The sequence below is a fragment of the Protomyctophum bolini genome, assembly GCF_963924005.1.
Source record: "Protomyctophum bolini genome assembly, chromosome: 11".
NCBI lineage: Eukaryota > Metazoa > Chordata > Actinopteri > Myctophiformes > Myctophidae > Protomyctophum > Protomyctophum bolini.
In genome coordinates this window covers 8,339,305-8,356,804 of record NC_137872.1, presented here as the reverse complement: position 1 = coordinate 8,356,804, position 17,500 = coordinate 8,339,305, and the positions used below count along the sequence as shown (strand labels likewise).

The 17,500-nt window shown below is 45.3% G+C and overlaps 1 protein-coding gene across 1 annotated transcript in view; it reads right to left on the bottom strand.

Annotated features, from left to right (window-relative positions):
• Window positions 1-17,500, bottom strand: part of grin2aa (glutamate receptor, ionotropic, N-methyl D-aspartate 2A, a) — a gene marked incomplete at its 5' end in the record, with an annotated part of 213,140 nt that overhangs the window by 41,112 nt on the left and 154,528 nt on the right. The window contains 1 exon segment of the mRNA XM_080775827.1: window positions 1,817-2,019. Coding sequence (XP_080631953.1) covers window positions 1,817-2,019 — 203 coding nt within the window.

Here is a 17,500-nt window from a genome sequence, read left to right as displayed (position 1 = left end):
GGCCCACAGTGGACCCAGTCTGTGACTCAGCGTGATGCGGCGTTCATGCTAGTGGCAAAAGCTAGCAAACGTAAAGCGTGGTCAGCTACACCGTACTGTATGTACACTGTTACAAACGTAAAGCGTGGTCAGCTACACCGTACTGTATGTACACTGTCGACCGAGACGGCGTTGGAGTGTTGCTCAACACTCGCAAGAATCCAGAACTTACTCATACAGGTAGGGCTGCACAATATGGACAAAATGTCATATCTCGGTATTCATGCCAAATATTGCGATATCGATACGATATTATTATGTTATCCATATTTTATATTTTAAGTGTTGCAACATTGAAAAGTAACCATTATTCAAAAAAGTGTGTTCAAACCCCTGTCAAAGACTATAGAAATGGAGCCTAATGCCTCCTTGCTTGGCACTCAGCATCATGCGTTGGATTGGGGGTGAGTCTCTGTGACATTAGTGTCACGTCCAGGGGGTGTATTTTTACATTATGCTGCCTCACGCAAAAACAAACAGGTCAGGAGATTCTGACCTATCTTCCACATGTCCTGGTTCCCAGTTCTTTTTACTTACATATACAGACAACAGCATTGAAATGCCTGTAAGGTGATACGTACGTCGTACGTATATAGATGGGATGACTGTGATGAATACATGTCTATGAAAACCTTGCCTAATGTATGCACATGTGCAGCTGTGTTTCTTTTGTACTGCAGCTTTTAAGTCCTCAACTACAAGACAAATTTCTCCTATATAAATAAAAGTGAACCTTGAACCTCTACATGTTGATGGGAAACTATGTGGGAGTGACAAGCGAGAAAAACTATTAAGGAACAATATCAGGTCTGGCCATTCGCAATAATATGTTTTCCCCCATTACAAGCAGGAAAGAGAAGGGGACAGGAGATTGTGAAACTAAAATGATTGATTGACGCGTCACTCGAGTGCTGGAAAAAAAAAAAGTTTCAAACTGGTTCAACTTTTCTAGCTCGTCACGCTACAACGACGTAGCTCGTCATCCTCATGTATCTGGCTTTCATTGAACAGGGCTTGTAGCCTGTCCGCTACACCGCATGACAGAGAGAGAGAGAGAGAGAGAGAGAGAGAGAGAGAGAGAGAGAGACAGAGAGAGAGAGAGAGAGAGAGAGAGAGAGAGAGACAGAGCATGAAACCAGAGCAAGAATACATCCTGAATTATTGGTATTTTTTAATCCTCCAAGACTATTTCTTTGGCACCACCACCACCACCACCACCGCCACCGCCACCGCCACCGCCACCGCCACCGCCACCGCCACCGCCACCGCCACCACCACCACCACCACCACCACCACCAAAATAACTATCTCAAGGACAGTCCATCACATGTGATGAGGTCGTAATATGTGGGCTATTAAGTGGCTATGGCCCGAATTTAGCACAAGCTGTGTTTTTCGTGCAAAAACGAATGCTTGGAATGGAATCCCCTAGTTTGAAATATCACATGCTACTTAAAGCATAATGAAGATTTGGTGCCTTTGGTGGACAATGACACACAAGGAGAAAGAAATAAAAGGTTTGACCGCTAACTGAAAAATCAACAGTCAACAGAGGCCTGCCAGCACTAGTTTGTGCTCCTCAAAGTGGGGTTCACGGTTCCTTCCTTGAAGGGGTTCCAAACGGATTACCAATCTGCAACTCTGAAAGAACCAAACGGACCCGTCCTCCAAATTAAAACGTTTGAGATCCACCACTTTTCTTTGTGACCACCGCACTCTGACTCATGGTGCGTTACCCGCCCGCCCGACAGACCGACAGACAGACAGACAGACTCACTCTTTGATGTGTTTGCGGCAGGGCACAGAGTTCCTCATGCAAGTCCCCGTGAGCCTCTCCACGTCCTCCACGATGACGAAGGGCTTCTCCTCCAGCGTGACGATGGACAAGTGGTTGTCGTCCATCTCGGGGTCACCGTAGGAGTTGAAGCGCGGCCACACCGGATACTTCAGGGTCAGGGTTTTGTTGTCCAGCTTCCCCATCTGGAGAGAGAGAGGAGGAGAGAGAGGACATGCAGTCTTGAGATGGGGCTTGATCAGGGGTCATCGTCATGTTGGCTTGTGGTGGACATTTTTGTCAAAATTCATTTTTTTTGCCACGTACATGAAAAATGTACGATAATATTACCGGAAACACAAAGAGTTAGCCCTGAATGACCTTAACAGGTTTGTATAACTCTGAGAGTGTACAGATGAAATCAAAAGGGCCTGTAGGGTCCCTTTTGATTCCATCTGTACAGTATTATGCGATGCATTGTGAGCTTGTAGATCTGCTATTTTCAAATGGCCGAAATGTATGTATGTAGCAGTGGCTCAGAACCTCTGCTTGATGGCCTCAAAAGTCTAATATCTCCCCACCAAAGGGATATCCCTTTGGTCTAGTGGTTAAGAACATTATAACAGGCCTGTAAAACAGTAAGAACATTATAACAGGCCTGTAAAACAGAAAATCCAAGGCGGACAAGACCAACTTTTTGCCACGTACATGTATGCTGACCCCATATACTGTACGCAGCAGAAGGTAAAACATGATGCAAGCGAGTACTTCACAAGAGGAGATCTGGTCGGATCTAATCTCATTCTATCTAGTGAGTGCAGTATGATGTGGCTGTGCTGAAGCGAGGCCTAAAAACTGCCGCCTAGCAGCAGATGTGCAGTCCCTGTGAAGGAGAAGTGGACAGCAGTGCAAGATAATACAGTACATGTCTTCAAATGATAATGCTGTAATGAGTTGACTTTGTTGTTGTGTATTTTTTTTCATGTGAACAAACGTCATAATATAACACCAACACCCCACTAGACCTCACTGTTCAGTAGAAAGTAGTAGGCTATCACTACTGTAGCTGTCAGCCTGTCACCAACACCCCACTGTACAGTAGGAAGTAGGCTATCACTAGCTGTCAGCCTGTCACCAACACCCCACTGTACAGTAGGAAGTAGGCTATCACTAGCTGTCAGCCTGTCACCAACACCCCACTGCGGAAAATGGATAAAATCGGTGTGAGGCCGATTTTATTTTACGTCCCCCGAAAAACGCTACGATATTCTGCCAGAAAAAAAACGCACCCGTGTGCAACCACCTTTACTTATATGACAATATTATGCTAATTCACAGTCAAACGGTAATATGGTGATTATGAACACACAAGACGGAGGAGAGATTGACACCGACTGCATTGATAATTTAGTAATCTCTTTCTGCAACTGATGTAGAGTAACCGCCTTCCCCTATAGAAAGCCTTCCACCCGTATACCTGTGTGTGTGTGTGTGTGTGTGTGTGTGTGTGTGTGTGTGTGTGCGTACGTGCATGCGTGCACGTGACTCCAGAGAGACTGAGAAAGGGGAGAGCGGTGTTAGAAGCACATACAAGGCTTCACTCAACCATCAATTCTTAATGTTACAGGAGTCCGAAAATGGCAAAACCTCGCTCTCCCTCGAGTCCCTCCCTCCCTCCCTCCCTCCCTCCTCCATATCTCTCCCTGCCTGGACCCCCACTCCCCCCCCCCCCCCCTCTCTCTCCTTTCCCTCTGTTTTTTCTTGGCTCTCGGTGGAGTTCAGAGGGATAAAGCCGAGAGTATAGAGAGGCTGACTTTACATACAGAGTGGCTTTGCAGCTGAAGCCTTTACATCTGACTGAGAAAATAAGAAGAAAATCTGAGAATCTGGACAAATACATCAGCAAAGCAACACTCGTGCATACAGCATCATGCACACACACGCACACACGCACGCACGCACGCACGCACGCACGCACGCACGCACGCACGCACGCACGCACGCACGCACGCACACACACACGCCCTCGGAGACGGACGAGTGAAGGAAGGAATGCACTTGTGAACACATGCTTGCATGGAGAACATTGCAAAAAAAGTGGGGTAGGGTAATCTATATTCCTGTACTGTACGTGTTCCCATGAACAATATCCATAACTAGGGATGTCTCACCATCGGTCGAAAAACCGATCTTGTGAAATTTGAGTATTTCCAAAATGATTATATGTCAAAGCCCACGTCAAAACTGCTCCTGTGTGTGGGGAGGAAGAGGAGAATGTGTAGGCCTGTCACAAAGATGAAAAGTTATATATTATATCTGATATTATACCTTTAGTTTATACCACTTAAATGGTGTAAAATATGGGTTTCTCCAGATAGGGTAAATTGCAGATAACCGATCTGAGTGAATATCGTCCCATACGGCCGATCACCGATCGATGGCCGATTATCGGAGCATCTCGGACCATAACCCATCGGTACATCTTATCGGAGCATCTCGGACCATAACCCATCGGTACATCTTATCGGAGCATCTCGGACCATAACCCATCGGTACATCTTATCGGAGCATCTCGGACCATAACCCATCGGTACATCTTTATTATCGGAGCATCTCGGACCATAACCCATCGGTACATCTCGGACCAGAACCCATCGGTACATCTCGGACCAGAACCCATCGGTACATCTCGGACCAGAACCCATCGGTACATCTCGGATCATAACCCATCGGTACATCTCGGACCAGAACCCATCGGTACATCTCGGATCATAACCCATCGGTACATCTCGGACCAGAACCCATCGGTACATCTCGGACCAGAACCCATCGGTACATCTCGGACCAGAACCCATCGGTACATCTCGGATCATAACCCATCGGTACATCTCGGACCAGAACCCATCGGTACATCTCGGACCAGAACCCATCGGTACATCTCGGACCAGAACCCATCGGTACATCTCGGATCATAACCCATCGGTACATCTCGGACCAGAACCCATCGGTACATCTCGGATCATAACCCATCGGTACATCTCGGACCAGAACCCATCGGTACATCTCGGACCAGAACCCATCGGTACATCTCGGACCATAACCCATCGGTACATCTCGGACCATAACCCATCGGTACATCTCGGACCATAACCCATCGGTACATCTCGGACCATAACCCATCGGTACATCTTGCAAACACACACTGCCACACGCAGAGGTGTAAAAAGTACTATAAATACTTACTAAAAGTAAAAAAGTATTAAACACGAAGCCCGCCAGAAACGAGGAACACGTAAGGTTAAATTAGTACCCGGTCCCTAGCCCGCCAAACCCCAGATTCTCGGGTTTGTATTCTTTAATCCATGTTTTAATCCGATTGTATCGTTAGCTAATGTTGCTACCCGCATCAACACAAAGTGGGACAGTGGCCGCGTCCATTTTGAAGATGCAGGGGCCGTTTCTGGTGAATACCAGGGTTTTCAACGGGCTGTACCAGGCCGCGTGCTGACACTCGCGGTCGGGTTTTTCCACCACCGACCGAGACAACAGCAACCGGTCATGATACCACACGCAGCAGTTTGTCATTGTAACATCCGGTTACGGATATTTGGCTCTTCAAAGTAAGTGTTACGCGCGATAAAACCTTGGCAATATATGCTATCGAGGGATTAATTGATGCTGGCGGGAATTGGATTTTTAAATGTTTTTTTTAAATTTGTCAAACATTTGGAAAGACTGCGTGTTCATTTGTCGACCCTGGATGGAGTTAAGTATGTTGATGGTGTGCACGAGCGTGTGCGTGCGAACACACACACACACACACACACACACATGCATGGCGGGCTAAGTCATTAACAGACTAGCAGAGAGGAGGGAGAGCAAAATTAGCATTTTAATTGTTTTGCTTTGAGAGGGTTTGTGTGCGGTGACAGGGATTAGAGATCCCAGTGCGCTCACACACTCAGCATTACTGTCAACGGCTCACTCTCCTTTCTGGTGTGTGTGCATGTACTGTAGGTGTGTGCCGTGTGCCGTGTGTGTGTGTGTGTGTGTGCGCGTGTGTGTGCGCGTGTACGTGCGTGTAAGGTTATAGTGCGCCAGTGGATATATACATTTGTTTGCTTGTGTTGCGTGTGTGTGCACGTGCGTGCGTTGCGCGTGTGTGAGTGCGCATGCGTGCGTTTGTTGTGTGCTTGTGTGCGTGCTTGTGTGCGTGCATGTGCGCGTGCGTGCGTGCGAGTGCATGCGTGCGTGCGTGCGGGCATCCGTCTGCACTGTGTCACCTTCAGGTCTCCAGGGAGAGAAAGCATTTGTCTATCTGTCTAACCCCAGCTGTTTTTCATTTCGCAAACGAGCGAGTGTGTGCTGTGTCGGAATGCGTCGGCCTGCCTGTGTGCGTGTGTGTGGCAGGGGTGGATGTGATTGTGCACGTGTGTGTAAGGATGTGTGTGTGTGTGTGTGTGTGTGTGTGTGTGTGTGTGTGTGCGTGCACGTGTAGGACAGCGGGGGGGTCAATCAGGGCAGGCAGTAGGAAATTGGATTTGGGGGATGAGGCAAACGATGGTAATGTACGTAACACATGAGTGGCAATGTGAATCAGATGAGGTTAACCACATGAGAGTTAACTACATGACATGCTCTACAACCCTGTTCTGTGGGAGGGACAGCAGATCTGCAAGTTCACAAATACCAATCAACTGTTCTGTGGGAGGAACAGCAGATCTGCACGTTCACAAATACCAATCAACTGTTCTGTGGGAGGAACAGCAGATCTGCAAGTTCACAAATACCAATCAACTGTTCTGTGGGAGGGACAGCAGATCTGCACGTTCACAAATACCAATCAACTGTTCTGTGGGAGGGACAGCAGATCTGCACGTTCACAAATACCAATCAACTATTCTGTGGGAGGGACAGCAGATCTGCACGTTCACAAATACCAATCAACTATTCTGTGGGAGGAACAGCAGATCTGCAAGTTCACAAATACCAATCAACTGTTCTGTGGGAGGGACAGCAGATCTGCAAGTTCACAAATACCAATCAACTGTTCTGTGGGAGGGACAGCAGATCTGCAAGTTCACAAATACCAATCAACATGGTATCAGATCAGGGGCAGTTCCATCAACATGGTATCAGATCAGGGGCAGTTCCATCAACATGGTATCAGATCAGGGGCAGTTCCATCAACATGGTATCAGATCAGGGGCAGTTCCATCAACATGGTATCAGATCAGGGGCAGTTCCATCAACATGGTATCAGATCAGGGGCAGTTCCATCAACATGGTATCAGATCAGGGGCAGTTCCATCAACATGGTATCAGATCAGGGGCAGTTCCATCAACCATGGTATCAGATCAGGGGCAGTTCCATCAACATGGTATCAGATCAGGGGCAGTTCCATCAACATGGTATCAGATCAGGGGCAGTTCCATCAACATGGTATCAGATCAGGGGCAGTTCCATCAACATGGTATCAGATCAGGGGCAGTTCCATCAACATGGTATCAGATCAGGGGCAGTTCCATCAACATGGTATCAGATCAGGGGCAGTTCCATCAACATGGTATCAGATCAGGGGCAGTTCCATCAACATGGTATCAGATCAGGGGCAGTTCCATCAACATGGTATCAGATCAGGGGCAGTTCCATCAACATGGTATCAGATCAGGGGCAGTTCCATCAACCATGGTTGCGGGCTGTTGTTTATGCATCTTTGTGTGTCCCACCCTCCCTCCCTCTCTCTCTCTCTCATTAACCACTTGATCCCTCTTCACCAAAATAGCGTGATATTGAAGGAATAGTATAATAATTAAAACCTATAATTACATCAACAACAGGTTAGCCAGGGTGAAAGTTGTTAAAGAACACTGTGTTCTCTAACACGGATGAAGACGAGAGAGGAGGAGGAGGAGTAGTAGGAGGAGGAGAGATACAAGGAGCTGACTACAGCAGATCGTCTGATTTCCTGTCTTCTCTCTCTCTCTCTCTCTCTAATTAAAGAAAGAGGGCTAATAAATTAATGCAGAAAGGGGAGAGAGGATTCATTCTATCGACCGCCCGCATAGCAGAACGCTGAGTCTCCCCATATAAAATACCAGATCTCAGCAACGCACGCACACATGCGCGTGCACACACACACACGCACGTGTGTGTACAACAGTGTGCTTGGTGAGGAAGTGGTTTGGACTGAAATGTCCACACCATGCCAGAGACGTGCACAGCCAAACGTATACAGTGCATATAGATTTACACCACCACGAGGGTGAATGTACTGACAATGGACGTGTCAGGGAGGTTTGCTGCTCTCTGTTCCTTGGCATGGGAGTCTGGTCAGACACTGAAACCCATTTCAATCAGTACTCACATTTTTTCTCTGTGTGCAAAAGTATCAATATCATAATGTACAAATACTCATAACGAAGTGACATTATTCGCCTTTAAGGCGTCTTAGTGATGCATTCATGTATTCATCGCTTGATTGCCAATCTCCCAGCTGCATGCTAATCATGCTGTTTCCCATTCAACACTGAAAATGTTGCAGATATACTGTTTTTACAGTTAAAGTCAGATGTACAGGTCCTTCTGTTAGACTCAACCTCTCTCTCTCTCTCTCTCAAGGTTCAAGGTTCCTTTATTTTGTCTCCCGAGGGAGACATTTGTCTAGGGCCCTTGTGCCTGTGTCACCACAGAGCAGTGCCACATAACATCTTCCTTGCAACATCAAAGAAAAAAATAATGAAGAATGAAGATTACAAGTAAGAATGAAGAACTTGTATCTCTGATTCCCTGTAACAGTTTTGTGACTTATTGTCTGCACCGTGAACACAGACTCTCGGTGACATGTTGTGTACAGCCATGTGTACAGAAGGATGTGCATTGGAAGGACACACGTACTGTATAATGCTCAATAATTATGCTCCATCTTCAGTCTGCCATTCACACAGCCGCCCTGGGTTCTGTATAAACGGCAGCTTGGGGGTGACAAACGCTGCATGTGTATTATACGAGGTCACTATTAATAGACAATTCATGAAAACAATAACGTTTGGAGCTACTGAAATATGCACATTGGAATGAAGACTGCAGCTTCCTACCATTCTAGCTGCATTCTACGGTGGGAGCCACTGGGAGGGGTGAGGAAAATGGAGGACAGTCAGGGGGCATCTATAAAACAATTCACGGCCAACATGTATGTATGTTGGGACAGGTTTATAGGCTGATTCAGGGTATATGTTTTGGTGTGGATGTTTTATTGTTGGTTTATAAAGCATTGAATTGTTTAGGGACAAAATATGTTTCTGATCATATGCTATATGGCCTCTGTCGGGTGTAAACCTCATATGTCCAATACAACAGTTCAACAGCAAAAACAGCAAAAAAAAACAGATGTACAAGATAAAAACATGCCGTGACGCGCCACATTTTGACTGTGTGGATCTGCTGTGTTTTTGTGTGATGCTTGGGGTGACCAGATCCAAACTGTTCATTTGAGGGACAGACGTATCACTTGCCTGGGACAAGTGGGACAATGGTCATATTCGACCATTGTTATTAAACCCCTTTTTGTTTTTAAAATGCTAATTTTGGTCATGCGGTCGGTATATGGCTGACTTGATACTGTAGTGAAGCCTATAGGGGGATTTTCCTCATGTTATTTTTTAACACATCTCGTGGGAAAAGAGACAATGAGAGCAACTATTGGTGGACTAAAGCCCTAACCACACCAAAGGGTCACCATGCAACTCCTTGGGTCCAAACGGTTGCAAGGAGTTAACGCTAAAACCGTCTCGACCCTTTGGTGTGGTTTGGGCCATTGAATTCCGTGGGTCAACATGGGTCAACGTGCAACAAGACATAGAGAGCACACCGCAGGGACAACGCTAAAACCGTCTCCACTCTTTGGTGTGGTTAGGGCTTAACTATTAGGCCATTTGAACACTGAGGCCTGCCAGCCAGTCACAATGTGGGACAGGGTCTCCATTTGTGGGACGCCTGAAAAGTCTTGGAAAGGAGGGACTGTCCCACGCAAAGGGGGACATCTGCTCACTGACGCTGTAGTATAATGGTGACGTACAGTAGTTGGACGTTAGAATACGGGAGATAAGAGGTTTCAGCAACGACATCATGAAGCATCGAGACTTCTGTAATGTCTGTGCTAAGCCGACTTCTCAGGTCGTGTCCCCAGAATCACAACTAAATGTGGAGAAGCAGCGCTTCGTTTTTAGGCAACACATGTCTCTCTACGAAATATGTAGTTCTGCTGCAATTCTCAAAGCTAAAGAAAGAAACCCTTACTGTTTGGCCTTGCCTTTTATTTAGTTTTTGAATCATTCTTCTGCAACGTACTTTTAGTCTTTACTTTTCTGTTCTTGATATGTTTTTTGATGTCCTTTTGCATTGTGTTTATTTTGCTCTGTGCCTTGATGTCTTACAGTGCTTAATGTTTTATGGTAATTATTTTGAATGGTCTCGTTGTCTAAATGTGCTAATAAACTTGTTCCATCTACCATGTTCAAATGTAATAATGACTGTGATGTTTGTTTCAAATGTTATAATAGACCACATGTGGTTATCGTTGATGAGAACATTAGAGAAGTCTAATACAATTCGTGGCTGCATAATTGCCAATACCGATTTCATCATAAAAGTCAAATAATGGTCGACATATCGGCCACGTCGATATTGTTTGGGCTCTAGACACCTTGGTAGAACTTTTACAAAATGAAGGCCAACATGTAGCCGAAATGTCGTGTTTGCCGTGGAATGTCAGTGTTCCATTTTGGAAGTAGCTAGTGTACATACTGTAATATGTTTGACTTAAATCTAGTAAAAGCAGGGTTACATTTATTGTATTTTATTGAATTGGTGTGTGTGTGCGTGCGTGCGTGCGTGCATGTTTTCTCTCAACACATTGCATCGTGACAGGATGAAACATATCCCTACCGGTAAAAAATAATTACAAATAAAATTATAATAATCCAACGGCCAGAGGCACTAACTAACATTTTTCACCTATAATGACATTGCCAACATAGGGATGCTAGAGCTAATGTTAAAGTACCAACTGCCCTAAATATCGTTGCTGTCAGGAAGAAACCTGCACCTAAGTCCATTTTGGAGGTTTTTGATTTTTCTTCATCAATCAGTGCTATTGAACACCCTTTACGTCTGTGTGTTGTTTCATCAATCAGTGCTATTGAACACCCTTTACGTCTGTGTGTTGTTTCATCAATCAGTGCTATTGAACACCCTTTACGTCTGTGTGTTGTTCTATTGAACACCCTTTACGTCTGTGTGTTGTTTAGAAAATATTGAACCAAAGAAAAGTAGTAAAGAGTGCTTTGGACAAAAACTGTTTTCGTCGACTAATACTATGACGAAAAATGTCCGTCAACTGCCCTTTTTCACTGACGAAAACAACATAAAAACGAAATGAAAACTAAGCTATGATGACTAAAACTGACAATTTTGTCAACAAATACAAACTAGACTAACATTCTAGGAAGGGACTAGCGGACAAGAGATCCAGTATAAGTCATTTTACACTTGGTTGCTGAAAATAGCAGATCTGCTATTTTCAGCAAGTGTAAAAACAGTCATTACAATGGCAGCAACGCCCACCAAAATACATTTTAGTCGACTAAAATCGTATGATATTTAGTCGACCAAAACTAGACTAACAGTAAAACATTCCAGGTGACTAAAATGTGACTAAAACTAAATGAAAACCATTGAAGAGAGCAAAAATGTGCTGCCAAAAACAACACTACTGCTAAAACAGCTATAACTCCACCACCTCTCCCCCTCTCATGCAAGTTAATTGACAATAATTATATGAAGTCACAACAACAACTTTGATGAGGCCCTATTGCTTTGTTTTCTAAACATAAGGTTTTCTTTAATTTCCTGAAAAAAATTTACACTTTTCATGTCCTGAAAAAGTGAACCTTTTTTGCATTCAGGTGCAGACAGCAGAGATATGCAGGCTCACACGGCGTGGGTGAAAGTGTAAACCGCTTGTGTTTATAATATGAGAGAAAGAAGAAAATAAAGATGATCCAGACGCTCAGAGGTAAGATGGAGGAAGCAGCCTTTATTAAAACGAGGCGACTGCCAACACGTTGCGACCTCGAGAGGTGTTCGTCACTTCACCCCGCTGATATATAAACCTCTCGGGGTCCAAACGCGCTGGAAGTCTACAGGCAATTTCCTCCGTTTTACCCTTGATCTGTTTCTCCTCTCATGTTTTAGCCCGTTTGATCTGGCAGGAGCACCACTGAGATTTTGAACCACTTGTAACCACTTGTGTATCAGCTGGTTGTATTGGTTTCTGTGCCTAAAAAAGGTAATGAGCGGCCTGTACACATAGCAGGAATGCCCAAGTAAAAAGAAGTGCTGTAAAGAATATACAGTACAGTTTTGAGGCATTTGTACTTTAGTATTTCTATTTCCAACCAGGGAAACTCCCCCCGGTCAGGTGCAAAGGAGCAACTTGGACACTCGGAGGGTGTGTAGAGCCCAGGATCCCAGTAGATAATTGACACAGGGGTGAAAAATGGGTTACAAAATCGTGGGATAAAAAATAAAAAATAAAAAAGTATTTATATTTCCAATACTTAGAAAATAGCCGATCTACAAGCTCACAATAGCGACGACGCCTTATATATATACACACAATATAGCGACGCCTTGTGAGCTTGTATAGAGTAGTGTTAGAGAGGCAGGGGCTAAAACTCCGCAAGGCGCTGCGACCCGTTGAGAGCTTGTAGATCGGCTATTTTCGGGGGGCGCGACCCCCACACTCTGGAGAAGGATTTCTAAACGAATTATATCAATGCAAAAATGCTGCGTTTAAGTTCAGGATAGTTTGGAAAAAAGCAATTGTCCTGCACGCTGCATGCCTTCGGGCATGGCATGGTGAGGAGCTGCATTTGCATCTTTGTTTTTCACCATACTGTATAGAAAATGCTGCATTATACTCCAAGGCAGTTGTTTTTTTCAGACGGGCAGTGTGAGACAGTGTGAGATAGTGAGACAGAGTGAGACAGAGTGAGACAGTGTGAGATAGTGAGACAGAGTGAGACAGAGTGAGACAGAGTGAGACAGTGTGAGACAGCCCAGGCCAGGGTGAGGTTACAGAGATAGAGGGCCTGAAGGATTAGAGCATAATAATAACGTCCCAACGGTCCCATGGCAACAGACAGTCCTATATCACACCATCACCCTGCGACCAATGACACTCTGCTCCCAGAGGAGACACGCCTGTCTGTCTCTCTCTGTGTACACATGTATCCGTCCGTCTGTCCATCTGCCTGTCTGTCTGTCTCCCTTCGTCTCTGTCTCCCTGTCCCTGTCTCTCCCTGTCTCTCTCTCTGGTGTTTATCTCCTTTAATCTATAATTTGCTCTCGACCTCTTCAGATGGCTTTTGCCCCAAGACTAATTCCCCTAAACGAGGCAATCTGACATTGTTAACTACCCTACTACACACAAACAGAGCAGACACACAACACGCGCGCAGACACACAACACACGGCCACGCACGCGCGCGCACACACACACACACACACACACACACACACACACACACACACACACACACACACACACACACACACACGTGGGGTTAGAGACATTCATTGGATGTCATGTATTATATTTTATTAAGTTACATTATGCAAGCTCTCTCTTCCTGCAGTCCCGCAATGAAGGAGAGACAAGGGGGACAACGGTGTCACCCGACGCATTATCACTATGTGATCATTCCTTGCTTAAACAAGATACATATTTAGATTTGTATTATCGTGAGAACGATGGCTTCCATTATCGCATTGCAACTTTTCAGGAATATAAAAGCCTGCAGTTTCTATTAGCTTGGATTCCCCATCGATGATGTCACTGGTGGACGGGTTTATGAACCTTAAAATAGCCTTACTCATGGACCAGAGCTACATCCCTACCTGCTTTCTCTGCACCATTTAAGGCCGTTTCCAAAATGTTAAAATGTAAAAGACCAATATTATTATGAAGAAAACAAGATGTTAAGACCGCTAAGCCAAATGGAACAAAGTTTACCTTCAGAAAAAGCGTTGTTTATGGCTTCTGAATGTAGGTCTTTTAACATGTAATGTCTATGGAGTGACGTCACGTCATCACCACTAGGTCTGGAAAGGGGGGCGGGGAATGGGCTGTGAGACAGGCCTATTAGGAGCCACAGACAGAGTAGAAAATAATTGTGGCATTCTATCATGAACATTAATGAGGGCGAATTATATGAATGTAGGTTGAAAAGTGATGAAGTGGGCCGTTCTATTCTGTCAGGCTATATCTCTCTCCTCTCTGCACTCCGTTAAGCACATTGAACTTGAACGCTCTCTGCGGTCCGCCTGCACTATGTAAGCACATGAACTTGAACCCGGGAAGGCATCGTCTGCACCGGACGCCTTTCTCCTCATCCATATTGGAGTGGTGTAAAACACATGTGTCGCCATGCTAAGCAGTTTGCAGTGGTGCAGTGTGTGAGTAAGTAGCCTACCGGTATACGGTATGGTTTAAGCACTGAGGACGCATCTGTGTCACCTCGTAGCTTTTAAACCACTTCAACCATCATTTTAAACTTTAGCTGTTGAAAAATAGCCGACCTACAAGCTCGTAGGGCGGCATTGACTGCGGATCGCAACATTCCCGTCTTTTGTTTGTTTTTAATAAGTTGTAAGACTTACAGGGTTTCCATTAGACAGAGTCGCACTGGCATGCTAAGGCTTCTGGGAAATTGAGTCCCAAATCCCAATGCATTACAACGGCATTAGTGGCGCGCTACGGGTGGCTCTTTGTTGTTGATCGGCAATTCAGATTTTTTTTTTCCAACGCGACGACAAACGGTCACGCCATTTTAAGGCGGATTTTCATGAAACGGACCTAACATTTGCGCCCCGGGTGATTCTTCAATGGTTTAGTGAAGCTTATTTCACGATTTTCAATTCTCCGCATAGCCAGCGTGTTAATGGGTTAATTCCCTGGTGGAAGGGAGGCTGGCTCCATTGATCTGACGCCAGTGACACAGCCATCTAAGAGCTTCAGTCACCCATGAGGCAGCCAAAGGGAACCAAAGGCAGAAAGGGCAGGGAAAAGGATGAGATAAAAACGGGGGGTCAGGAGTTCGCTGCGACAATCCCTCTCTATGCCTGTCATACATCAGTGGCAAGATGCATTATGGGAAAATGAGTTCCTAATATAAGCGAGGAGAAACCCATTCAATCATAAAACACTATCTGTCACCGCTGTCGGACGAAATTATGTAGGGGGAAATGAATACTGTTCTACTTCTTCGTGTGTGTGTGTGTGTGTGTGTGCACTCACTGTACGTATGCGTGTGAGACTGTGCGCGTGCGCGTGCGCGTGCACGTGCATGTGTGTGTGTGTGTGTGTGTGTGTGCATGTGCACTGTGCGTATGCGTGTGAGACTGTGCGTGTGCGTGTGTGTGTGTGTGTGTGTGTGTACGTGCATGTGTGCGTGCATGCATATACTCATTGTGTGCATGTGAGATTTGGGGAAAGAGAAACTAAGATGGAGAGGAAAGTATAGGCATTGAAAGAGGAAGAGAGAGAGAGAGAGAGAGAGAGAGAGAGAGATAAATAGTTCAGGGCGAGTCACAAAGAGAGAGGGAGAGACTCAGACGTCTTGTTAAAGTAAAAAAGAAAAGACTTAATTATTAAGGAGCTGAAGTGGAGCCGAGAAAAGCCGGCTGCTGGATATTAAATGTTGCTTCTTCTGCTGGGAGAAACCCACTGCCATGCATGGACGACATCGCCAATTACATGTATACCTGCAATCTCTCCGTGTACACCCACGTGCGTGCGTGTGTGCGTGCGCTCGCCACTGCAGTATGTGCACACGTGTAAACTCGCCCATATTGTGACTCTCCAAGCACAAATCCCACGCTGTCCATAATAATTATTTGGTGAACGGAGCGCTAACTCCGCAGTTATAGCTTCTTGAAGCAATTTACACGCTCAATCAGCTCAGCAGGATGACGGGTAGAAAAGAGAGAGAGAGAGAGAGAGAGAGAGAGTGTGCTGAAAGACTTATTTTCATCTGTAAATACACATGAACTCAGGATAGTAATAATGATGCTGTTTATCAGTGCCACAGCACTCCTTCCGCTGGATGTCGGAATTCTGTTTATTTATTTACTCGATACACAAGTTTTTAAGTGGTCGTCCATGAGGGAATACAGTCGGATAAATGAGCCTGTTTACGTAAGTTCAGCCCGCAGTTCAATTGCACCTATAATAGCATACAGTATGCGTCCCCAAATCACCTTTTGGGTTGTTAAGATGCATGAAAGTACTTTCACTATACAGATTACTGAAGCCACGATGAGTGGGATACAATCTACAATAGGTGTGGCGACAGTAGCTCAGGGGTAGAGTGGCCGGTAGAGAGTCCGGGCTCCCCCAGAGTTAGTGTCCAAGTGTCCTCGAGCAAGACTCTGAACCCCTAAATTGCTGCCGATGTGCAGGTGAGGTCGGTGCCTTGCGTGGTTTCCTCCACCATCGGTGTATGCATGTGTGTGAATGGGTGAATGTAATGCTCAATCTATGTAAAGCACTATACACATGCACCATTTATAATGTTAGGAAGGGAATGGATATGTGTTTTTGCGAAGACAAGAGTCTGTCTGCACTCTGGATGTGTGAATGCGTCATAGCTGGTCACATGGGGAACACTAATGGAGGGAGATCTAGAGTCCGACCATTATATTCAGCCCCTCAAACCAGGACTTATATAAATTCATGCACGTTCATGCACACACACACACACACACACACACACACACACACACACACACACACACACACACACACACACACACACACACACACACACACACACACACACACACACACACACACACACACACACACACACACACACACACACACACACACACACACACACACACACACACACGTATCACAGTATGCACCATATAGGTGATACATACATACAGGCAACGACTGGTCGACAAACATCAGCCCCAGCGGTGAATTCAGACATGATTTGTTCATGTTTTCTGATTGGCGAGCATGTTTACTTGAAAATAAACATATTAATAAACATCTATGCAACCACTGAGGATAACTATTGTAATTTGAATTCTGGTGAAAGCCAAGTATGTGTAGTGAATGTTGAAAACCGGGACATAAATAGCAGTTTAGAGAAATCGAGACCATCCCCGGCCAAACGGGGACTTCTGGTCACCCTGATCAGATCAATACGGTGTATCCATATGGCTGGACAGTAGCGCCTTTATATCTCACACACACACACACACACACACACACACACACACACACACACACACACACACACACACACACACACACACACACACACACACACACACACACACACACACACACACACACACACACACACACACACACACACACACACACACACACACACAAGTCACTTTTAAAAGTTGCTTTTATGCAGCCAAGAGAATCAGTGGATTATTAGAATTGTTCAAGGCAGGAACATTTATACGTTGCCCAGGGACCGAGTTCATTAGGAAATATCACAACTCCCGTTAAATGCTTCAGCGGTCCGGACTGGAGTATCTCTGTGCTGGAATTAAATGTCAAACCATGTCGTATCTTTAACAGAAATCACTTAAAC